This window comes from Crocodylus siamensis, chromosome 2, assembly GCF_052110815.1.
Source record: "Crocodylus siamensis isolate JL-2025a chromosome 2, ASM5211081v1, whole genome shotgun sequence".
Classification (NCBI taxonomy): Eukaryota; Metazoa; Chordata; order Crocodylia; family Crocodylidae; genus Crocodylus; species Crocodylus siamensis.
In genome coordinates, this window is record NC_143396.1 from 14982029 (window position 1) to 15008383 (window position 26355).

General features: G+C 43.0%; 1 protein-coding gene across 15 annotated transcripts in view; it reads right to left on the reverse strand.

The window, feature by feature from the left end:
* Positions 1-26355, reverse strand: part of CTBP1 (C-terminal binding protein 1) — a 434814-nt gene that overhangs the window by 38657 nt on the left and 369802 nt on the right. For 7 of the 15 annotated variants that reach the window (XM_090035363.1, XM_090035365.1, XM_090035364.1 and 4 more), the window contains one exon: positions 11584-11738. In XM_090035363.1, coding sequence (XP_089891489.1) covers positions 11584-11738 — 155 coding nt within the window. Of the gene's footprint in view, positions 1-11583; positions 11739-15578; positions 15796-17364; positions 17454-26355 lie in introns of all 15 variants that reach the window. The other 8 variants (XM_090035373.1, XM_090035374.1, XM_090035372.1 and 5 more) reach the window with 3 other exon arrangements.

Here is a 26355-nt window from a genome sequence, read left to right on the forward strand (position 1 = left end):
CGATATAATTTAAAGCTTCCAATTTATCCTCTGCTCCCCGCCCCGCCCAATAAATAAATAAATTTAAAAAAATCAAACAGCCTTAACAATGTGTCCAAAGCCCCAAACAGTCTGGCTGGGAGCAGCATTCAGGACATCATGGAAACCACAGCCTTGTTTTTCTTTTCTGGTCTTCTTAAATTATACCCCATTGGGTTTCTGCTAAGAGGGCCTGGTTCAAAGCTTACTCAAGTCAGCGAGAAGATTGCTCTCCAATGGGTTCTGGATCAGAGCCAAAATGCAGATGCAGAAAACAGTCTGCTGGGCTCTGTCAAGCAATTAAGAACTTCATTGGAGCCATGTTGCAGGAATAAGAGAAGTTCCTCTAAAAAAGAAAACAAAAGGATGATACATGATTTTAAAACAGCTCGAGACTATTCGATATTCTTTGGGAGAGAGACCAGCAGCGTTTAAAAAAAATACTGTAAAAGCAATACTGAAGAGTCATGTGCGTCACTTGGCCCTATAGACTGTAATTATGCTCCAGAAGCTTTCTTGGCCCACTAGGCTGATGCGGTATTGTTAATAGACAATATGCTAAAGGTTTATCAGTGGACGTCAGGGATTTTGCAAAGAAAATAAGGGAGACATTAGAAATACCACATTTCCCAGCCCCTGCCCTTGTTATTTGAGGCATTCAGTATATTTATACTAAAGCTATTTGACTTTGTATATGACTTGTGCATTTGTTTTTTGTAAGCTTCAATTAACTCAAAATTTCCAAGCTACAATTTGTAATGTATGACATGCCTGCAAATGATTCTTTGCTGATGCATAAAGCAACTGTAATGTCCCACAGAGTGGTGCAATGGCTCTAAATAAAACCAACGCTGCACAAACTAAAAAGGAAATACTGCTCACTCAGGCTGCACCTGATAGGTCACTAAAAACCTGTTAGTCTGAGCTGTCCTTTTATGGCTCCAGTTTCTGTATAAGGTCTCTGCAGTGAGTTTCACTGCCAATAATGCACTTGCCCAGTGATTCAACTTTATGCAGTAAGAGCCCAACCCAATGCCTGGTGATTTTTATCGACTCCAGTGGCACTAAATCAGAGCTAAATACTGTTACATTACATTTGGACTATATGGACATACATAAACATTACATATGCTGTTACATAAAACACTGAAATAAAGGTATCTTCTTCAGGCTCTTGTGTTTACAGCACAATAAAGATTTAGACTTTCTCTGCATTTCTAAAATCAATGTGGCAGCTTCTCTCTTTTTTTTTTTTTTTAGAAGAAAACCTAGCCTATAACTAAGGCACTTTTTCAATCCCAGCACTAATTGACAATTACATGCAACAGCTTTATTACAACAGTCCATCTTAGGTCACAGTCTCTTACTACAGTGCTTCCTACTAAAGGGTTTAAAATAAAAAGTGTACTCAGCTGTTTTCAAGCTTCACAGTTTCTATGCATAGATTCACTTGTGTTTTCTATTAATACATCCAGAATTATTTAACATTTAAATTCCATCTATTAGAAATGTAAGATGGATTGAAACCGTTCTCACTGGCAGATATATAATACCATGAACGTCAATGACAATAATGTAACAACACGCTGAGCACCAACTTAAAAAAAATAAGAAATAGGGGGATGCAGGAGAGAGAAACTGTTAATAATCACCCGCATTTTTTGAGCACTAGTGATTCTTCATGAGGTCTGGAACTGAAAGACGCAGTGAGATGCACACTGATAACCAGCTACATTATATACTCTGAACTGTCTCTAAGACTGATAGGCTGCTTTGGGGGCATAGCAGCACCTGAAGAGATTTTGCTTTCTATAGTGTATAAATTCTGGCAGCCTGCTCTGATGCGTAATGGTACGCTAGACATGCAAGTCCGACATGGCTGGCACAGGGCTCACCGACTACTGGGCTGTATTAGCCATTGTATTAAATAATCGGGTACCTCCTGGTTAATTTTTTTATAATCTTATTAGATTTACTGACAGCTTTTTATTATTTAAAAACTGTCATGAAGAACCAGACACAAAGCCCACTGAAGTCAATTCATAGGTTCCCTTTAAGTTCAGCAGGTTTTGGATGAGTTCCTAGGTAAAAATTCTCTGGGGATTATGAATTTATGAGAGGGAGGAGGAAGGATTACTTCTCAAACCCCACACTCCAAGATTTTGATTCTGAAGTACATTTATAATGCTGCATCTATTACATTAAGGTACACAATAGTGGATGTTACAAGTGTAGTATTATAGCTTCACTGAGCAAGCAGAGAGAAGATGCTGAAGCTGGAGCGCAGGTCTTTTATTCAAAACACAAATGAGAGATATAAAGAGGATATCAAAGACATTAGAGAACAAAAGTAGAAACCACTAGTTCTTTGTTTATTTCTTAATTTTGGTTTTGTTCTGTTATGAAAATTTTCCTCTAAGGTAATTTTAGTTTGACTCATAATGATTAGAAAATATCATTTTAAAAAAGTTCTACACAGAAAAATACTCATTAAGAATGCTGGAGTCTTATAACATGGAATTCAAACTAAAAAATAAGCTTTTAAGCTTCTTGAACTTTTAACTTAAAGCAAAAATATGGAAATAAAACATCCCTGTAAAACTGATTTTGTTTTGTTCTTTTGACAGGGACAGTGAGATTTAGCAGATGCTTTCCAGTGGAATCCATTTAATCCATTTTGATGTTTGGAATATATGTCATGGGATATTATGTAGTCGCTTTTTCAACTGAGCATCCAAATCCTAGTAATTTCTTTTCTGTGAGCATAGGTGTTGGAAGGTAAATCAAAGATAAGTTATTTGACTCTTAGCATGGTATTCCAGTGACTGAAGCACTGCAAAATTCAGTAGCCAACTCATTTGGTAGTAAAACACATGACAATGCATAGGTAAAAGAAATTTAAATACACCGGAGGGAAGGGTTAGGATTCAGAGAGACCCTGAAAATTGGATAACTGGACCAAAAGAAATCTCATGAGGTTCAATAAGGACAAATACAAAGTCCTGCACTTAGGATGGAACAATCCCTTGCAGAGGTACAGGCTTGTGACCAGCTGGCTAAGCAGCAGCTCTGCAAAAAAAGGACCTGGGAATTACAGTAGATCAGTGGATATGTGTACCCCCGGGGGTGCTTTGAAAGATCTCAGGGGGTACACACAGGTGGGTGGGGATGGAGCGCCTCCACCTCATAGGAGCAGGGCCGAGGTGGGACAAGGGCAGTGGCGCCCCGCTGCAGGCTGAACAGGTGCCAGCCAACTGCAGGGCGAGAAGCTTGCATGCAGCCACTGCCACCATTGCCATCCATCACCCTGCACCACTGCTCCTTGTGCAGCTGCTGCAATGCCCCCCAGCTCCACAACCAGCCGCTACTACCTAACCCACCAACCTTCCTCCTCGACAGGCCACCAGGGGTAAACTGCTCAAAAAAGGTTGAAAATCCTTGCGGTACACAATAAGATGAAAATGAAGATGAGCCAATAGGGTGCCTTTGTTGTGAAGGCTAACAGCATTCTGGGCTGCATTGCCAGCAGATTGAGGGAAGTGATTTATTTCCCTCTAATTAGCACTGATGAGGCCACATCTTCAGTACTGTGTCCAGTTTTGCACCCCCCCCTCCCCCATAGAAATATGTGGACAAATTGGAGAGGGCAATGAAAATGGTTAGGGGCTAGGGTGCATGACTTTGTAGAGTCTGAGGGAACTGGGCTTAGTCTGGAGAAGGGGGGATTTAATAACAGCCTTCAACTACATAAAGGGTGCTTAGAAAAGATGGACTGTTCTCAGTGGCGAAGATGGCAGAACAAGGAGCAATGGTTTCAAGTTGCAGCAAGGGAAGTTTAGGTTAGACATTAGGAAAGACTCTCACAGGGAAGGTAGTAAAGCACTGGAGGAGGCTGCCCAGAGAGGAGGTGGAATCTCCGTCCTTGGAGGATTTTAAGACCCAGCTAGACAAATCCTTGGCTGGGATGATCTAGCTGGGGATGGTCCTGCTTTGAGCACGGGGTTGGACTAGAATAGATGATCTCCTGGGGTCCATTCCAACTCTAATTTTCTATGATTCTGTGCAACTTAAAGTTACACCACTCCAGAGCAGGCTTATCTCTGATTCATGCTACCCAGCTTCTGTAACACTAAGGTGTAGCCAACTCTATGCTATACCTCAGTGTAAACTCCTCACCTGTCCCTCCTGCCTTGATGGCCTAGATCAGGCCCAGTGCACCCTGCTTGCTCACAGCAGCCCAGATCCCCTCCCACTGCCCCCGTCCCCTCTGCTTACTTGTGGCTGCCCAGGATTAACCTGCCTGCTCAGCCACAGCCCTTGCTACTCTCAGCCCCAGAAGAACATCAGCAGCTGGGCAGGTAGCATTAACCCTTCCCTGCCTGCTCCCTGGGACAGATAGCCAGGCAGCCAAAAGTAGGTGGGGGCACAGCAGGGGGCAGGATGGAAATCTGAGGGCCAGGAGGGGAGCCCCGGGTGCGTATGGGGGTGGGGGTGGGGTGGGGTGGGGGGGCAGTTCTTACTTTTCAGTCCTCCAAGCCCCTGCTGGCCCGAAATGTCACCGTACCAAACTCGAGCTAGCACTAACACCAATCAGCATTTGTGGGTCTCAGCGTATGGTGCAACAAGGCCCTTAGTCCCTGTAGTTGCATGTGATGTACGTTCTGTTCTTGATTTCTTTAATCATCAATCTCATAACATTATTTTACAGCTGAATCAGACTAAACTGGGTCTCCCCAGCTAAATGCAAAATGTAAATAATCTAAGCCCCAGTTATCACATTTTCCACCTTACTTGATTCAAAAGGCACTTAGGCCTAGATCTTATTCTACCTTTTAAACATCAAAGGCTTTTGGCTCCACTTGTCCCAACAATACACTTCTAGCTCAAGGTACAATCTTACTCTACCTGTGTAAGCACTGGTGCACTATGCCAATGTGCTGCCTAGTGCACCCCATCATGCCAGGATCCAGCCGGATCCTGCCAGCTAAGATGGTAGGCATCCTGTTGGGTCTAATCCCTCAGAGGAGAGAGGTCCACCTGAACCACTGCTTCTGACAGCAGCATTTCCTTCAGAAGCGGGGCGCTAATGCCACTAGTATCCAACTGTTGCCCAGTAACATAGTGGTTAATGCACTCCCAGGGAGCAGAGCACCTGAATACTAAGCACCTCTCAGACTTAGCGTTTAACTTGGCTATGGAGCAGGCAAGGCTGAAGGCAAAATAATCAGCAGGGATCAGCATCCCAAACTCTCTTCCAATCATTTTGCTTACCTTCCCTGTCTGTCTTCATTGTAAAAGCCCAGATTCGTGCTTAGATTCTATTTCCTGCACAACCTCTTAAGTCCTTCTCTTTCAGCCTTTCTCCTTCTCATCCATCTCAACTAAAATGCTGCAACTCCAATTAAGATTTTATTGTGTCTCTGCAGAATCCCTCTCAAGGCTCCTCACCTTCTTGCTCAAGGCTCCACAACAGCTTGCCTCTCATATTTTAGCTCTTATTTCTCCCTACTCACCCTTTTATGCCTTGTTCTTTCCCTTATCTTGTCCATCCACATTTAATCCCATGCCTTTTTATGCTGCTCCTACACAACTTCCCTATACTGTGTGAGCCAGTCAACTGCAATCTCCTCTTTCAAATCCCTCTTCAAATCTCCAGTCTTTTCACTTAGCACCTCAGTGGCAAAAGGCATCTACTCCTGCTTTTATATTAGATCCCATTTTAAGAAAGCTTTTAAGACCAAAAAAAGAAGTACTTGAAACAGAAACGAATGTCATGTTCTGCTTTCAATAAAGAAAAAGAGTTTTTCTGACATCAGCAAATTCTCCTCAGCTCCTTGGTTTTCTAGCATGTCTTTCTCTCATTCTCCTTCCTCCTATCTTCAAGTGGTCTCTTGTAAATACCTATATTCATTCAGTATCAGGATAATACCATATTTTTACATATACCATGCCTTGAGCATAATATGAACCCTATTTGTTCAAGGCCCCATGATTTAAAAAAAAAAAAAAAAAATCTTACCATGAAGTCCAGGTATGGGTAAGTAAGTACCGGTGCTCTGGTATTGCGGGCTGGAGCCTGGGAGCTGTACATTATGGCTGAGGGCTTGGAGGCTCGGGGCTGCACGCCAGGGCTGGGGGCTTGGAAGTGATGTGCTGGATATGAGGACTTGGGAACCAGGGGCCGCATGGTGGGGCTAGAGCTGGGGCTGCATGATGGTGCCGGGCCCAATCTGACTGTGAAGGTGGTAAGGCAGTGCAATGGAACTGGAGCTAGGGCAGAGCCTGGCTTCAGGGCCAGTGTGTAGCGTTGGCCAGGCAGGATCCAACCCTCCATACTGTCTCCAGAGCTGCTGCAGCCAGCCCCTTCCTAGCCAACCCTGCTCACTGGCTCCAGAGCCACATGCTGGGCCCAACCCAGACCCTTCCCAGACCGGTGTGCCAGTTCCAACCCAGCACACGGCTCCAGAACCAGTGTGCAGCCCTCCCAGCTCCCGCCCCAACCTGATTTGGCATTTGATACAAGAGGGAGCTCCCCTGGGTCCAGACATTTGGTGGCAGGGGAGCCATGGCAATTAATGCTGCCATCAGTCTGCCCCCCTGTTGCCAAATGTCCAGATCCTGGGGACCCTTCCTTCCATATTATGCACACCCCAATTTTCTGCAGCTGGCTTGGGGAAAAAGGTGCAGGTTATATGTGAGAAAATATGGTATAAATGGGAAATTTTGAACAACCAAATAACTTGCAGGCCCGTGACAGATGGCATGTTATATAGCCAGAAATATGCATCCACTAAGTGCTGAACATTACATTATTTAAAATAGACAACTAACTTATAATGTTCATTTTTGCAACTGTTGAAGAAAGTAATACGGTGCATTATTTCTGTATAACGTCCAGCTCCAATCACAGACCAGGATGTCATTGGGACAATAACAATACCCACAATTAATAAAATAGCAATAGCAGCACCATATCTTTATACATAATGTTAATCCCTTTCTAACATTGCATAGGTGCAAATTTCATTTTTTTAAAAAACATTGTGGGACAATGTTTTGGCTGTAAAGCACCATGCACAAACATGAGGCAACAACAGTAATAACACTGACATTTTTAGGGTATCAAGAGCAAATTAGATGCTTATCTTGCTGGGATCCTATGACCCCAGCTGACTTCCTGCCCTTTGGGCGGGGGGCTGGACTCGATGATCTTCTGAGGTCCCTTCCAGCCCAAATGTCTATGAAATCTATAACACTCAGGTGCTGGACACCCTAATATCTCACTACAATAGACAGGAATTACACTCAGTACCTTAAAGGACTGGGCTCTTACTGAGTGATACAATTCATCTCAGTGGTGCTACCATGCCAAGAATTGAGATTTGTTACAACAGTTCATTATGTGATGCTGAATACTTCAAAACCACAAATCTGAACTTTGACCTTTCCGTCACCGGTCACTAAAAGGCCATTAGAGCTCCTTATCAGATTTCGGCCATTTGAGTGCTCCTTTCAAGCTACAATTTGAAACAAGTGCCCCTTTGAGCACTTTAAGATCTGGAATGTCCCTCCCTCATGGATCACTGATTAGAACAAAATTAATTTGGTATTTCTCAGAACCCTCCCCCCCCCCCATATTGGGTAGAAGACCTCCAATTTGCAGGTATAAGAAGTCAACAATATTTGACTGGATTTCAATATAGGAAACACTGGAAAGTCTGCATAGTGCAGGTGCCAACACTAACAGTCAAGTCTACCTAATGTGTGGAGTGGTGGTATCTAATAATAATTACATCTGAAGTATATGTTCTTTGCCATCACATATGCTTCTAGTGTCTTATATGTCTTATAAGATCCAGCTTTTAGCTCCAGTAACTTTCTCTATGATGACTGTTTAAAATAGAACAATAAAATATTTACAGTATATTTTTCTGCATTTCTCTCAAATCAGACAATGCAAACACAACAGTAAATCTTACATCTGTTTATAGACCGTTTCTAGTTCAATAACTGTTTTAAAACATTATGTTGACATGTCTGTGTTGCAAACGCTGAAGGGAAACATTTGTTTCAAGCGTAATTAAAAAGGAATCACAAAGCCGAGCACTTCAGTGAGTTCTTTGCATCTGTATTCCTAGACACAGACCAAGACAAGTCTCTCAATTGGATCACAGATAGACACAGGAGGGACACCAGCCCACCAACTGCTAGTGCAGACTTAATGAAGGGGCACTTGGAGGGGCTGGATGTGTTCAAATCAGCAGGCCCAGATGATCTTCATCCAAGGGTGCTGAAGGAATTGGCTGGTGTCGTAGCAGAACCACTGGCTTGGTTGTTTCAGCACTCGTGGTGCTCCAGTCAGGTCCCAAAGGACTGGAAAAAGGCCAATGTGGTCCTTATTTTCAATAAGGGGAGGAGGGAGAAGCCAGGAAACTATAGGCCAGTTAGGCTCACCTCTCTCCTTGGGAAAACTGTGGAAAAAATCATTAAGGATCACATTTGTGGGAGCCCAGCAGGAGAAATAATGCTGAAAGGAAATCAGTACAGATTCACTGCCGGTAGATCCTGCCTGACTAACCTTGTTTCTTTTTATGACCAGATCACAAAATGCATAGATGCAGGAGTCGAAGTAGATGTCATCTACCTAGACTTTAAGAAGGCTTTCGATATGGTATCTCATTCTGTTCTTGTAAATAAACTGACAGGCTCTGATGTAGATAATTACACGGTTAGGTGGTGGGTGGCAAACTGGTTTAGGGTTTGCACCCAGACAGTGGTGGTGGATGGGTCGATGTCGACCTGAAAGGATGTGGGCAGTGAAGGCCTGCAAGACTCAGTCCTTGGACTGGTGCTATTCAATGTCTTTATCAGTGACTTGTATGCAGGCGTGGAGAGCACCCTGTACAAGTTCACAGACTATACCAAATTATGGGGCAAAGTTAACACATCAGAGGGTAGGAAACAGATCCAGGCGGATCTGAACAGATTGGAAAAATGGGCAGAACAAAATAGGATGCAGTTCAACAATGACAAGTGCAAAGTGCTAGACCTGGGCAAAAAGAAGCACTAATACATGTACGGGCTGGGGAATGACCTTCTCAGCAGCACAGCAGTAGAAAGGGATCTTGGAGTCCAAGGTGACTCCAAGATGAACATGAGTTGTCAATGTGCCCAAGCGATCAACAAGGGTAACCGCACTTTATCATGCATTAGCAGATACATGGCAACTAGGTCCAGGAAGGTGATGCTTCCCCACTATGCAGTACTGATTAGGCTGCAGTTGGAGTACTGCATCCAGTTTTGGGCGTTGCACTTCAAGGGGGATGCAGAGAATCTTGAGTGGGTCCAGAGGAGGCCACTCATATGGTCAGAGACCCTACAAGGAGAGACTGAGAGACCTAGATCTCTTTAGTGTTCGCAAGGGAAGGCTGAGAGGTGATCTTGTGGCTGCCTATAAATTCCTCAGGGGAAGGCAGCAGAGAATAGAGATGCTCTATTTACTAGGACACCCTCTGGAGTAACTAGGAACAATGGCCACAAATTGACAGACAGCAGATTTAGGTTGGACGTTAGAAAAAACTTCACAGTAAGGGTTGCCAGAATCTGTAATGAGCTTCCAAAGGAAGTGGTGCTCTCTCCTACCTCGGGGGTCTTCAAGAGGAGACCAGACAAGCACCTACCTAGGGTCGTCTGACCCCAGCGCTCTTTCCTGCCCAGGACAGGGGGTCAGACTCGATGACCTACTGAGTTCCCTTCTGACCCTAGCATCTATGAATCATTTCTCTTCGTCTCAGTTTACGTCATCCTATTGTGAAAGAGCCAAAGCTTGTGATCTAACATACATTTCAGGACATGTCTGAGTTGATATGAACGGAGATTTCTTCCAAAAAGTCATTGATTCTTTAAAATGTATAGGAGAAAGAGATTTGGATCAGGTCTATAATTTTGCCAGTGATGCCCTTAACTAATCATTCACATCTCTCTTTAAAGGGAAGGTCCTACAGAAGTACATTTTTTTTTTTAATTGCTTGTATTCTGTGGGGAAATGATATCTATTCTGAAGAAAGAAGCACACGGAGGAGAGACTCCTTTCTTTAGTTTTTCCCTGCTTCCTACTCCCCACATTAAAGTTATTTTATATCTAAGAAAACAAAGAAAACTTGAGTTACAGGATCAATGGCAACAATGATGCTGCAGAAAAACTCTCCAAGATGAATCTCGATAATGGTTCTAACAATCACTGACTCCAATACAAGTTGCTGTTAGACAGGAAGTCCAGGGATCTACATCAGATATCACAGAAGAACTATATGTAGTACTTGAGAAGTATGTACTTATTCCTTTGGTTGAACATTTCCCCTAAAACACAATAAGAATGAGAAATTCCTAGTGTGCAAAACAGCTAGCACACGATCTGTCCTTTGACTTCTCTCTAACCTCCCCCCACCCCAACTTTTAGGTTGTTTTAAAATTTTTCTTGACACATTCTACATTTCAAGAGCTTAAAATAACAAAGGCTCCTTTTCAGAATAAATATCCTGTTTCTAAATGCATTTTGATCATACTAGAACAATGCTGAAGAGAAGAAAGGGGCCATATAAAATAACCTCATTCACTTAAAAAGCTGACAGGAAATGATTACTTTTACTTTCAAGCAGCTATTTTTAACATAAAACTATCTGAGAAAGGATTAGGCTTTTCATCATAGAAATACGCCAACCTTTAACATGTTTATTAGTGCTATATTTTATAAAAATGTAAAGAGTAAATAAAATTAATAGCTTAAACTGTTACGGGCTCAGTCTACTGCAGAGCACTTGAAAAGGAGCCATTAGCTGTTACAAGCCTAAAGGTTACAGTAAATAGCGTGGGACAAGTCGAACAATGCACTGGGAGACAGCAAAAATATTGGTGCAATTTAGTAAGTAGCCATAACATTTGGGCCACATTTAGCTTTGAAAAGCTTCCGGATGCACAATCATAGCAGCGGATACAGGCACTTACTTGTGCCAATCTCACCTGGCCATCAAGCTAGCATTTGTGTCTACCTTAGCCTCCCACTGTATCTCTCTGATCTTCAGGGACGATGAGATTCTCTCATAGCTTATTGCCCCCTCCCTGGTCCTCCTCAACTGCTACCTATTACTAGTCAATGATCAGCTACTTTCCTCCCCTTATCCTTCAGAGCCTGGGTTCCAAATCTGAGGGCTCAGTGCATTGTGGGGAATATTGCTCCTTAAGTCCCCAATACATCCAACATAAAAACCAATACTTGGCTTTTCATCAAAAGAGTTTATAGTAAACTTTTCAAATCACTGTCTCTGAGCTAATGCAGTTGTCTACAAATGCAGTTCTGCTCTCTATGCAGTAGGTCAGAGCTAGGATCACACTATATAGAAATGCATCTCTAGAAAGATATTTTTGTCCCATTTGCCATCCATCTGAAATTTGCCTAACTACTTTTCAAGCTGGATATCTTGAAGAGTGAACCAATATACTGTTTAGATGAGTGTACCGTTAAAATGGACTAGGTGTTTTAATCGCGCTGTTATTCCGTAGCATTACCTTTTCATGAATTTCTTGCGTGGACTGAGCATCACAAAATGCCACTGTGGCAACATCCTTCAAAATAGGCATTTCTACTGTGCAATCCCTGCCATCCAGCAACGCTACCAAAGGGCGCGGGTGCATGGGCCCATTCATGATCGGAGGTCGAATGCCTGTGATGCAACAGAGACAAAAAAAAGTATTTTACATCAACATAATACATTTTACAAAAAGCAGATTCAAGTATCTCTCTGTGTTTGTCTGGTGGAAGAAAAAAGATTTCAAGATGTAAAATAGGAATTGATCTTTTTCTTGGCCAAACACTATAATAAAGAAGATAAGACAGCGCTTAGAAGCAATCACCTGCTTGGTTTGTGCTTATGCATTTGTAGGACAGCTAGAAAATGCGCTGTCATAGGGCAGATTCAAGATCTGATACTGAATTGCTGAAAACAGCGAAGGCGTGCATTCATTTGATGAGGTGAGGATCCTACAGCAGTACTGAGTAGCATCCCGTCCAGGATTTGTATTCTGACGAGATTCCACATCTTTGCAACCGCAAGACAGGACGAGTAAAATACTCTGTGGGCCTCACAGAGTAGAAATTATGGGATATGGTGAGGGTTGTTGTTTACATGTATACAGATAATGATGATCTGCTGAGACTAAAATCGCATTTAAAAATAATGACTGCAATCATGTTTGATTTGCTGAAGATCCAGTGTCAAAGTTCACTGGCTCAGAACTGACCTAAAGGCTTCTTAAGTTTACAGAATTCATAAAATTCCTCGGTATGACTTTATTCAAATTCGAGGATCCATACTCCCCCATCTCTCACCATATAAATCCAGGATCTTTACCTTGGAACAACCAGATGATAACAGACAAATGATACATGTTGAATACAGTAGGAAAAAAGAGTGAATTGTACAGGCTCTATTTTTAAGAGTCCAGATAGTTATGTATAATTTTCAAGAGAATGTTTATGAAACACAACGAAAATGCTTTGAGATGATCTTTCCAATTGTATTGAAATTATAATTACGCAAACATAATTGAGGGAATTGCATGAACTGCTCCATTTATAGAACAAACATACAAAATTACTTTTCCAAAGATAAAAATATAAGGAAGGAACTGGGGGTTCCTCCTACAATATGAAATGTTTCAAGCAGAAGCAGGCCAGAAGTTCTCAATATATCTATTAACATCTCTCTGCATTTGTGTTGGTGTCAGTTTAAAATGCTCTCCAATTGTTTAATTTCAAACAAGTCAAATTAAACCTAACGTAAGAATGTGAAAGGACACGTAAGTCATCCACTCATGCATGGACTACCTGCATCACAAGTCACGGGAGTTGAGCTAGAGAGGCGGGAGCAAGCCTTATTAAGTTGCTTTCCGCAAGTGACTGAAGAAAAGATGGCTCCTTGCTCTGTCCTGCAAGACTAGCTTGCCAAGGAAGCTAAGTTAGTGTGGAGATATGCCACTGGCCTGTACTCGGCAACCTCTACCCTGCAGAGTGGAGGTGGTTTATGGGGTTGGAGGAAACAATTAAGAGAATGTGACAAAGTCACAAGTGAGTCTTTGGCAGCTACATGTTACTCAGGGCACACAGTAAATAAACAGTATAGCTCTATATGATTTAGTATTTAAACTATTTATGTGCTCATAAAACTTAACCTCTGAAGAAGAAACAGCTTAAAACAAAGACAGAATGTAAATCTATGCAATATGCAAACTATTCCAATACTCATGCTGTTTTAGAGCTTGATAGCTTGGAAGCCATCTAGAATATTTTCTAGATAGAATTTCAATCGAATTTTACTAGATTTTTTCAAATCTTCTATTCAGTAGAAAATAGCAAAAGGATCTTGCAAGCTTAAAGCAGAAGGGAATTAGCACAAGGGAATTTTATTAACCCTAGTTCATCACCAAAAAGTATAATTTGATCCTTTTTCATTCTCTCCTAGTCCAGGTACAGACATTACTTTTACCACTACAAGTGACTGGAAACCAGTCTATACCTGCAACAGAACAGAAGTTCAGCACAACAAACTCGTCTATACCCATAAGAACAGAAGTTCAGCATAAATAGACTGGTTTAAAAATGGCCTAAGCTTTGCTAGTCTAAGATTCACTCCCCAACACCAAAGGGCTAAAGTGCGTTTCTTTTGCTACCAATCTAAACTACGCTGCTTACAGAAAATCGTGCAACTTAGACTGATGCCGCCTTGGGCTTTTCAAATGTCTGTATCTAGCCCCAGTGTCTTTCAAACAGACCGATCATGCTAGTGAACAAACACTGTGCTAATCATGAAACAACAGTCAGGCATTTCAGACGGTAAGGAATCCACCACCAATGCTTTCCCTGGATATGATGCTCATGGAAAGACATTTTGCTCTCAAGAAAAGGCCAAATATGTCAGCTCCCATTATGCACTGTATGCCTCCCCCTGTGGCAAGACAGCAGAAAATTTCAGAGTTCATTTCAATAACCAATACGTAACATCAGCAAAAAAAAAGATGTTTGAAACAAACCTATGTTGTGTTGAGCTACCTTACAATAAAGTTCTGTATCACCTATAATGGACAACAGGCTATCCTTGATTTTAGCAGTAGTTCTTAATGTATCACATGCAAGTACATGATAAAATACACAGTGTATTAATATACAGTTTATAACACCACCATATTATTACCATTACCAGCTAATTACTGTTGCTTTTTCATGGGAACTTATTTGTACAGCTGTTACACATTTTTCCAGGACTCAGGAATGCCCTCAAAATAAAGCGCCTTACAGACAGAAGCTAAGGGGCAAGAAACATAAAATACAATTATACTTTGGAAGGTATAATTGTCAGTATGGCATGAGGTTCTACATAGAAGGAATTTCTTATGATCTATGCACAAAAAAAAAAAGGATTTCTCCCCCCACCCCACCCCGACTGGCAGTGCAGCACTCCCAGAGAGAGAGACCAAGTGGATTCTTTGTAGCTCCTTGCCAGAAATAAAGATGAAACTGTAACACTGATAACAAAACAATGGACAGTGAAAAAAAACAGTATAATGCAAGTCACTCCCCTGAGCTGCTTTAGTTTTGCAATACTAACGTGAAAGCACAAAATAGAGACAAGTCCTTGGTTTTGCTTTCATTTATGTCACTCTATCTTTGTGGAGATTAACTCAGTTACTCCTAGTTATAATTGATCTTAAGCGCTAGACCTGACACAGGCCCACTATATAAAAGGAAAGGCAATGATAATAACTGGAAGTTCACTTTTACCCTACAAAACCTCAGACTGGGTGTGCCCACTGGTGCCTTAAGAACGCAAACGTACCCGGTGACCTTGACCATGAAAAACACAGTTATTTCCTTTGCTTGCTAAAACCTCTCAAAGCTTCAGTTTAGATTTCCCATTGCAAAACGTTTCAGCCACAAAGGCCATATCACTGAAGTACGGATAATAACTCAACACTTAAGTAAATTTACAGTAACTTAATCACAGTGGCAGTACTTCTTTTAAGTTTACATTTGGAAAGACACAGTTTCACTATGAATCAGTCTTCTGAACAAGAAACTATTTCTTCTATAATGTGGGTACATTCAGTCTGTTTCTTATCTAGAAAGGTCACGGTGCACCACGTGTCTGGTTTCTACAGCAAATCCTCCAAGTAGCAGGATACAGCAACGTGTACACAAGAGCAGTATTTTCCATGCTTGTGTTAACAGTAAAACATGCAATCCAATGTCAAAGGACAACAACTGTAGTCTAGATAAAATTGGATCCTGCTACTGCAAACACTAAACTCAGATTTAAGAGCCAATTCAGCTCAGCTGGCTTTCTAAAGAATGTGACAGATCATGGCACATTATATAAGTAAAAGAATATTAAAACCATCCATCCCCAGACCCCAGCACCTTTGAAATGCATTATGGAAAAAACCGAAACAAAACAAAAAAACAGATCTCAGTTTATCCTAGCTCCGAACTTTCAGGAACCCCTACCAACCTGACATTTCTTAATCTGAGCTTGATTTCCAGGGTCATGAATTCGATTTCTCAATGCTTTACAATCTTCAGTATTCTGAGGCAAAATAGCATCCTGTCACTCGATCCTCATTTCCATGTCTTTAATTTCTCTTGCGGCCTCCTGTAATCTCGAACCAAAGCTTTTTAACTTCTTATCCACTGCAACCTCTGTAGCCTGGATCGTGTTCAAATTTTTACTAAAAATTAAACACAAAAAATACATTAAAACAACATTAAGGGCCCGACTCTTGCTCACAAAAGCCAGGAAATTCAAAGTTAAAGCTTCTCACTGAATCCTTACCCTTTCCCCTTTCGTTGCAACTTTTCCATCACACCTGCTGGGCTGCTGTCGTCCATTAACATTCCACTGAACTCAGTGGCATGTTAAGACATTCCCGGCGCGTTCGGCAGCACAGCAGGTGCATTGTGAATGTAACATACCTGGAATATTCGGCAGCAGTCATGTGGCAAACTTTCTGCCTAGGTGCTGTGGGGATCTGAGGACAGTGTGTGATCTCCTGTGCCACTCGTGCTGGAAAAGCCAAGCACCCTTGTGTGCACTGGAGATGAAGTGAGAAGCCTTAACTCTGAGTTTGTTGGTTTTGGTGGTTATAAGCCATGCCCTTAATGTTATCTAAATGTATTTAAGTAAAAGATATGCCTGCCGGGGTTGTTTTGGGATTGATTGATTGATTTATTTATTTTTGCTAAGAGCACAATATTCAGTCGCATTGACACAGCAGATCAGCTGTCACTGGCTCATCAATACAGAAGATCATTGAGGCAATAGTTTCAGCACCATGACGTGCTACTGTGTCAAGTACCTTTCTAAAATAAAAGAGAAATCACACCATGAGATAATATGCATGCATCTGCTGGTGGCTAATGCATAAAAAATAGAAGCCATTGCATATAGGCACATAATCATGATTTTTTGATTTGGAAATTGGGAGGGTGACTTTTTAAAACCTAGCTCATTATGTAAAAATCATTAAAAAAAGCAAAGCCAGCTTTCAGTTAGATCATATGATAGGGGTCAACCTAATGCACAAGCAGTGTGAGTGTCTACCTGGGACCTCTCACATGCTGGGGGATTAATGGCCTCATTGCCAGCTCCAGCACCAAGACTGGAGAGGAAGGCAGCTCTTGATCAATTTCCCTTATTCCTCCAGCAGCAGGTGCCCCTACAAATCATCACTCCAGTCCTGACACTAATCCAAATAAGTCATTTTAAAATAATTTTTAACTTAATAATGAGAAACCCAAATTTCCTAAACAAAAACCCCAACGAACATATGTAGCTACCACTGCTGTGGCCTAAGACTGCACAGCGAATTTCAGCGGAGGCATTTCTTTCAAATAACTTAAGCAAGAGGCAGACCTGCTCACTACAGGATGCTTAAAAGCAATATTCTCCTGGGTCCTTAGTAAACCTACCTGTATGCTAGGTACTGCTCCTTTATATTAATAATTTTCTTAGCAACTATCCTGCTTAAATGACCTACAACTAAAATAATCCTAATTTACAAACAACATAAAGAGAAGATGTCAAAGCAGGCTGTCACGTCATTTGAAGCCATTATTCACTGACATCACAAAAAAAAATACCTGAGAGCAAGACCAGCTATTAATTAAGGTTAACAATATCCTTTTTCATTTGTCTGCCACCTCTTAGCATATTATAATCATGAACTTCTCGCAAATATAACATCATTGGTAAAATTAAAGGGACATTGTCAGGTTTGTAGGCCCAAAACTTGACCTACCTTTTATTTTCTTATATCTGTTTGCAAAGTCCATGTAATTCTTTAAATGTGTTTTTCTTTTTTCAAAACAAATGCTTCAATTCTTTTTTCTGAAAAATATATCAATGCCAAAAAGCACAAGACTCATGAGTAACCCTATAATGACAAACTCATATCCAAGTGAAATGGAGAGGAGGAACACTGAAACGGTGGCAGTTTTCATTTTTAAACTTCCAAAGGGTTATTATGAACAAGTTTGTAATGTTATTTCTAGTAAGTATGAAAATGCACTTGACAATGTCCTTTATTAATAATATTTCCTACAAAACTTCCCTTTTATAATAGGAGACAGAGTGGGTTCAGGTTTTCAAAATACAAAAAAAACAGCTATCATAAAAAAAAAAAACCCTCGCAAATTCATGTCTCAGGAACAGCGTGTTTCTATCAGGCTGGATGTCAAGGTACCTGACACTATCATGTGTACACTGTTTTCCCTTCTGTTTTCACTTCACCTTTTCTTCATCTTCATCGGCACTATAAATACTTAGTGTAGGGAATGACTCTCCGTTATTTTGTCTCTGTTGTACCTCGCAGACTTTTAGATGTTCTAATAATAAGTCTTTAGTAACTACATTCCTTCCACTAAAACAAGTCAAAATACATCTGGCAATATAGCAACTACATTATTACAACTCATGTTTGCTAATATGCCAGTAGCACTCACTGTTACAATTACCTACATTAATAGCTTGTAGGAAAAATCAAAATTTTGGAATCAATTTTGGGGCTCGTTACTGTTACATCGTAGTTGACCAAGATGCTAAAGTAAATAGTAGAAGGTGCAGGGGTAAAAGGGTCAGACAAATGGCTCTAAGAGGATAAGAAGTTCTGGGTAACTTGCACCTTTGGGATGTGAAAATGAATGGCACTTATACAGCAGTGGTGCTATCTCAGTTTCATGGAAGCCAATGGCAAACTTTCCATTGACTGCAATCAGATTGTTATTTCTCAAGGCGCTAAAATTGGGGGCTGACCCTGTTAGGTAACACAGAGGATTATGTAGGACAAGGTGGTAATGAGCCCTGCAAGTTTCCACTAGCTGGCAAATGGATTTCTCATTTCATCTGACAAAGTTGTCAGCTGTGACTGCTATACAAGAGGCCCGGGGGTGGTGTGAGGGGGCAGGAGGGGGACAGATGCATTTCAAATGTTACTGAAATCCAGGGGAACAATCCCATTGCCTTCAATGGACTTTACCGTTATGAAGAGGTGCTTAAGCATGTGCTCCAATTTAACCATTGAGCAGTCCCACTGAAATCTGTAAACTTCAGGTAAACACACGCTGAAATGCTTTGCTGGAGCAGGGCCTATGCGAGGAGGAACAGTGGAAACTTAGGAGTGTGAGCACACTTCATGCTTTTTGTTTTGCAAAATTTGGGGGTGGGGGAAATCAAGCTTCTTCCTTCTTTATAAGATACCAAGACAAAGTAAAGCTGTGGTCTCTGGAGCATTGCAGACTTGATGATGTGCAAAGCAGTCACACCTACTTATCACACACCCTCTTGTTAATGGCTTTATCTCCTATAGATCTCCTTTGCATTTATGTTATATTCATTCATTAAGATGCCAAATTAGTGCAAGTTTGCTGCTTCCTCCCAATCTATAATACCACCACTATTTTTGTCATGTGTAGTATATTTGAATGACTCCCAAGGAGCCACATGCATCAGAAATGGGTTTTGCCCTACATAAAGCAGTCCTGCCAGTATTCAGTGAGGCAGTGTTAGATCCTAAAGGTGAAAGGGATCTAAAAGCAGGACTCTTAAGATACTGCTTACTTATATTTTCCTTTTGGACAGATATAAACAGAATGATTTAATTGTTATTTAAATAACCCACATTCTTCCCTGGTAACCATAACACTCGGATCTATTTGTGTTTCTCCATATTTAAATATGAAATACCCAGGATATCTCAGGTGTTGCAATCTGTTACTACACAGAAATGGTCACCACTGACTAGTACTGAATTGTAGAAAATATTTAGAAATTTTGTCTTTGTCTATCAAATGCTAGTGTCACTACGCAACATCTTCAAGCAAAGCTCCTAGGGTATATAAAAATGACTCCTTTAGCTGTTTGGTGTATTTTGAAACCCATAAGTAGAAGTAATGGTTATGTAAGTGGTAACAACGTGATCACCTGACAAAATAGTCTGTTCATTAAGCATTTACTTCAAACAACCACGTGAAATCCGGCTGGCAGCACCTGCACATCTGTCACAAAAATCACACAAGTTAAATGTCTTTGTGCTATAATGATATGCCTAGCATTAACTACAGCCTTTCAAAACAAAACTTAAAACAATATGAATCACACCTTTGTCATGTCAAATTAATAAATGGCAGTAAAGCAATGTGTGACCACAGAGAACAATTTAATGGTATGTTAAGATAAAATAAAAATGTTCAAGAATAATGGCATGAAATACATCTATCAAAGATGTAAGTAAAAGCCTGTTAAACTGTTGCCTACTATAGCAGATACCAAACACTACTGCCATTTTGAGAGGAGAGAAAAACAAGCCTTACTGAAGGCAAAACTGTTTCAAGGCCAGAACTTTTCATGGACACGCAGGAGTTTCAATGCCAAACCACATAAAAGAGTTCATTTGGTTTACAATAGTTTTAAATTTATTAAAGTGATAAGAGAAGGGAGGTGGACGCTGGAAACTTTAGGTATTTGTTAGTTTGAGATGTTGGATATTTGTGACCATAGCAGGAGTGAGGGATTCAATCTGCATAACTGTGGCTTTCCAAATGTGCTGCTATTTCCTCTGCTGCACATCAACTGCCCCCTTCTTGCTTTGATTTTACAAACTATGAGGATCAAGAAATGCCTGTTCACATTAATAACAGTTTTTGTTATGAAATAATATGAAAGCACAGTGTGCCCCACGCTGTGCAAGCACCAGATCTCAAGACAGTTCAGACAGCGCACCATTTACAATTGAGAAAGGAGACACTGGGTGTGTCTACGCATGCAATTAATGCAAAGGAATAAACTCTGGAGCAGTTTGATCTGTTGTAAACTGCTCCTGGGCACAGCATCTATGCTTGTGCATAGGACAGCAAAAATTTGAGCCAGGGCAGAGCAGGCCCAGGTTGGCAGGGAGTATGGGGGTCAGCTGCCTGCTCTAGGTGGTGGCATTGGGTGGTAGAGAGGCGGGTTGGGACATGAGGATACTGAAATGCAGAGATGTGTGGCTAAGTGACAGACAGGAGTCTGGCACCCAGCTAGCTAGGCTTACGGGGTGCAATTGAGGCCTGAGATCAGCATCTACATGTGCTTAATTGCAGTTAAGTACGCCTCTGTAAGGCAGTACTGACTGCAACAGTATTATCGTATGGTGTTGTTAATAAACAATTAGTTTGTTGTGGCCTAATACTGTAGCACATGTAGACAGTGACACTTTACTACACCGCTAATGAATCTACTCCACAGTAAAGCATACGTGTAGATACATTCACAAAGTAGAAGACTTTAGTGGAACTGGCTGAAAATCTGTCCTCCAAAAGTCAAGAGGCATTGGGCCATGCAGGGAAAAAGCTTGTTTTAGATAATTTTTCCTTCCCTCGTTCAGAGCAATTAACTTCAAGTTCTTTAGTCTAGTAGACAACATCTTTGCATCATGTTCAGATATTACAAAGTTTTACAGATCAGCTGCACACCCCCTTTCCAGATGAAGTCGAAGATTGCTTTTCTCCTTCCTATTGTTTGTAACTTTAAGGCCAGATTGTAGCTGAACTTGCACGGGTACAGACAGAAGACGAGCAGAAAGTGCAAGGAATGCTTTGGCTACACATCTGCCCAGGGGCTGGCCTTAATGAACTTGGGTGTCACGGAGCCTTGAACATAAATAACACTGGTACAACTACCAGTCCTCTCAAATGGTGGCATGGAGTGAGATCATAATCACAGCTCTGACTGGCCAGAAAAGGATGTCTAGACACAGAGGCCTTCCCTCTCTAGAAGCAGTGGACGTGTTCCCTCTGAGCCCTAGGGGGAATTTGGGTTAAACATGCCAGCTTTTGACTTGCATGGGCTGTGGCTGAAGCCACAATTTAATTTATAGTTAGCAAGAAGCAGTGCTGATAAACGTACATATTTTGGTCTGGGTAGATGTGATATTTTTTATTAGACCAACTGAGTAGAAAAAGGTTGGAAAAAGGTTATTTGCAAGCTTTTGGGTGCAATCTTGCAAAGAACTTTTTTCCAACTACTCAGTTGGTCTTAACAAAAGACATCACATCTACCCAAAGAACCTTGTCTGCTTATGTCCTTAGACCAACAAGACTACAACCAAAAACCCAGCCCCATATTTTGCTCTGTATTTCGTAGCCATGTAACTTAACTGTCAAAGGACTTTAAAATTACATCATACTGTACATAGCAGCCTTTTTAGTTTTACTTTCCACTGTCGCTGCCAGTCAGTTTCTAATTACTACTGAATCAAAAGTCCCCAAGTAAGAGTTCAATAGTTAAATTTAAGAACACTGCTGCATCACCCAAAACCAGCCCAAAGATGCAACAAAGGTAAGTGTTATATTCCCCATGCATAGTTGCTGTCACTTATCTATAAGATGGGTACCTCTGTAGTTGGCTCAGGAATGGCAATAAAAAAACCCCAAAACACAGCAAACTACTTCATTTTACAATGAAACTGAGTTTATAGAGTACATGGTGGGAAGTGCACTTCATGATGGTGGTAGTCGGGGAAGTGGGTGTAACTTTCCTCTGTATAAAGGTTATACACAACTCCTACCGCCATGAACTAGGAAAACAATATGTTTCGACAATTGTACTAAGAGGACAATGATTAACCCTCCTAGTCATTCCAGCAACAATTTGTATCATGTCAAGACATATCAAGGCACTTTTTAAAAGGGGGGCTCAATGTTTCTGGGCATCCGAAACTCAGGAAATGGAACTATTCACCTCTGAGTCTGTGGTTTAACTGCCCTGGGCTAGTAATGTACAGTTGCGCTTCTGAAATGAAATGTTCTCCTTCTCCCTCATCGCAGCTATCCATATCACAGAAAAAGCCAGCACCACTTTTCCTGCCATATCACCACAACTGGAACCACTTGTTGGGATTTTCATAAGGAATGAAGGGGCCAGAAAGTCAATGCAGCCTTTCATAGATTTCATAGACATTAGGGCTGGAAGTAACCTCGGGAGATCATTGAGTCCAGCCCCCTGCCCAAAGGGCAGGAAGTCAGCTGGGGTCATAGGATCCCAGCAAGATAAGCATCCAATTTACTCTTGAAGGTGTTCAATGTAGGTGCTTGAACCACCTCCGCTGGCAGACTGTTCCAGACCTTGGGGGCTCGGACAGTAAAGAAATTCTTCCTTATGTCCAGCCTGAAACGGTCTTGCAGGAGTTTGTGACCGTTCGACCTCGTCATCCCTTGGGGCACTCTGGTGAACAGACGTTCCCCCAGATCCTGGTGGTCACCCCTGATAAACTTATCGGTGGCCATCAGATCACCCCTGAGCCTGCGCTTTTCCAGGCTAAAGAGTCCCATGGCTCTCAGCCTGTCATCGTAAGATCTGTTTTCCTGACCTCTGATCATGTGCGTGGCTCTCCCCTGGACTCTCTCAAGCTTCTCCACATCCTTTTTGAATTGTGGAGCCCAAAACTGGACGCAGTACTCCAGCTGTCGCCTCACCAAGGCCGAGTACAAGCGGAGAATGACGTCCCGGGATTTGCTCGAGAAGCATCTATGGATGCACGCCAGCATTTTGGTCGCTTTACTAGCCGCAGCATCGCACTGCAGGCTCATGTTCATCTTGTGGTCAATGATGACCCCCAAGTCTCTTTCCTCCATAGTGCTAGCCAGTGTAGCACTGCCAAGCCTCTAAGGATGCTGCAGGTTTTTCCTCCCAAGGTGGAGAACCTTGCATTCATTGGTGTTAAATACCATGAGGTTCTTGTCTGCCCATTTGCCGAGCTTGTCCAGGTCAGCCTGGATCACCCGCCTATCTTCTGGCGTGGATGCTTTGCCCCAAAGTTTGGTGTCATCGGTGAACTTGGCCAGTCCACTCCTGACTCCAATGTTCACATCGTTAATGAAGATGTTGAACAGTATGGGTCCCAGGACAGAGCCTTGAGGGACCCCACTGGTCACAGGGCACCACGATGAGTGACTGCCATCAATCACAACCCTCTGGGTCCGACCACGAAGCCAATTTCCCAGCCAGCAGATCGTGGTGGAGCCAAGGCCACAACTGGCCAGTTTGGCCAAGAGGTGATCATGGGATACCAGATCAAAAGCTTTTTTGAAGTCAAGATATATGACATCAATCTCTTCTCCCTTGTCCAGGTGATAGGTCACCTGGTCATAGAAGGAAATGAGATTGGTCAAATAAGACCTACCCGCAACAAACCCGTGCTGGCTATCCCTTAGAATGTTAGCCTGGGCCAGTCCCTCAAGGATGGACTCCTTAATAAACTTTTCTAGGATCTTCCCCAGGATAGAAGTCAGGCTAATGGGCCTGTAGTTAGCCGGATCCACTCTCCTCCCTTTCTTGAAGATCGGCACCACATTGGCCCTCTTCCAGTCTTCGGGCACTACACCAGAGCGCCAGGAGTTTTCAAAGATCCGTGCCAGGGGCTGGGCTATGACGCTCGCCAGTACCTTGAGTACCCTGGGGTGCAGATTATCAGGGCCGGCTTACTTGAAGGTATCCACCTTCTCAAGGTGTTCCTTCACGAGGTCAGCATTGATGGAGGGTAGGGGATCCCCCTCACCCAGATTTCCCTGTCCCATAGCAGGCATGGGCATCCCGTGTGACTGATGAAAGACTGACACAAAGTATCTATTTAATAGGTTGGCTTTTTCCTGGGCGTCAGTTGTCAGTTGCCCCATCTGGTTTAGCAGGGGTCCAACGTTGCCCTTGCTTTTCCTCCGGCTCCCCACATATCTGAAAAAGGACTTTTTGTTGTCCTTGATGCCTGAAGCTAGTTGGAGTTCAGTTGCAACCTTGGCTTTCCTGGTTTGCTCCCTGCAGGACCGGACCAGCGCGGAGTCCTCCTTGGAGGTAAATCCCGTCCTCCATCCTTTGTAGGCTTTCCTTTTTAGCCACAGTAGGTCCACTAGGTCTCTGGAGAGCCAGGGGGGCTGCTGTGCCTTCTTGCTGCCTTTCCTCCGTGTTGGAATAGATTTAGCTTGTGCACTGAGGATCGCTTCCTTGACAAGCAACCACTCTTCTTGAACTCCCATCTCCCTGGGGTCATGGTCCCTGAGGGCCTGACCGACTAGCCTCTTGAGCTTACCAAAGTCGGCTTTTCTGAAGTCAAGGACTTCTGTGTTGCTGACTGACTTGCCAGCTTTACGGCGGATGGTGAAGGTGATCAGCTCGTGGTCGCTGTCACCCAGCTTCCCATCGATCACTAGGTCGCCGATTAGGTCGTCCCCCGTAGCCAGTACCAGGTCGAGCAGCGCTTTGCCTCTCGTTGGCCCATAGACTTCTTGAGTCAGGTAGAGGTCATCCATGCACAAGAGAAAGCTTTGCGCCCGCTCAGATTTAGCTGAGTGATCTTCCCACGAGATGTCCGGGTAATTGAAGTTACCCATGACAACCAAGGTCCTGGAGCAAGCGGCCTCAGTCAGTTCCCGGGCGAACTCCTGTTCAAGCTCGGGACTTTGAGTGGGAGGTCTGTAGTAGACTCCCACCGTTGTGTCCCCTGTGCCGAATTCCCCACGAATTTTTACCCAGAGGGTCTCTAGCTGTCCATGCTGGTTGCCAACATCAGCTTGCAGGGACATGTAGCTTTCCTTCCATAGAAAGTACACCCCCACCCCTTTTGTCAACACGATCCCTCCTGTATAGGGTATAGCCCTCTATACCCGTGGTCCAGTCATTGGTGGAGTCCCACCAGGTCTCTGTTATCCCAATGACATCATATATCTTTGCACTGAGCAGGAGGACGAGCTCGTCCTGCTTGTTGCCCAGGCTCCTGGCATTAGTGTACAGGCAGGCAAGTGTGCCCTTGGGTGCTCTTGCCTTGCCCACAGACTTTGCCAGGGCTGGGGCTCCCTTAAGTGCCCCCTTAAGTGCCTTGGTCTGCTGGCTTTGCAAGGGCCGTTCAGCCGGCCAGCAGGGGCAGTAGTCCCCCCATCCCCCAGTGGGCTTAGTTTAAAGCCTGGTGGAGCAGGTCAGCCAGCCTGGCTGAGAAGAGCCTCCTCCCCAGGGGAGAGAGGTGGAGGCCATCTCTTCCCAGCAGCTCGCTGCCTCTCTCTCCAAAGAGCGGGCTGTGGTCATGGAAGCCAAAGCCTTCCCGATAACACCAGCGCCGCAGTCTTTGGTTCACCGCGTGGATCCTCCTCTCCCTCCTCAGCCCATAGCCCGAGACTGGGAGGATCGATGAAAACACCACCTGAGCTCCCAGACCCCTAAGCCCCACTCCCAAATCCCTTCAGCATGTCTGCTGATTTGTCTGCAAAGCATCTCTCACCTGCAGTAATCAATAATGCAAATAAAGAGGAAATAATAACACTTTTCATAGTTTCATAGTTTGTAGGGTCAGAAGGGACCTGAGCAGATCATCAAGTCCGACCCCCTGTCATGGCAGGAAAAAGTACTGGGGTCAAACGACCCCAGCAAGGTGATTGTCTAGCCTTGTCTTAAAGACCCCCAGGGTAGGAGCCAGCACCACTTTGCTTGGAAGTTGGTTCCAGATCCTAGCCGTCCTGACCGTGAAGTAGCGCCTCCTGATATCTAGTCTGAATCTATCCTCTGGCACCTTGTGCCCATTATTTCTAGTCACTCCTGGTAGTGCTCAGGGGAACAGGGACTCCCCCAGTGCCTGCTGGTCCCCTCTGACTAGTTTGTAACAGGCCACTAGATCGCCCCTCAGCCTTCTCTTGTGGAGGCTGAACAGGTTCAGGTCCCGTAGCCTCTCCTCCTAGGGCCTGCCCTGCTGCCCCCGATCATACGAGTGGCCTCC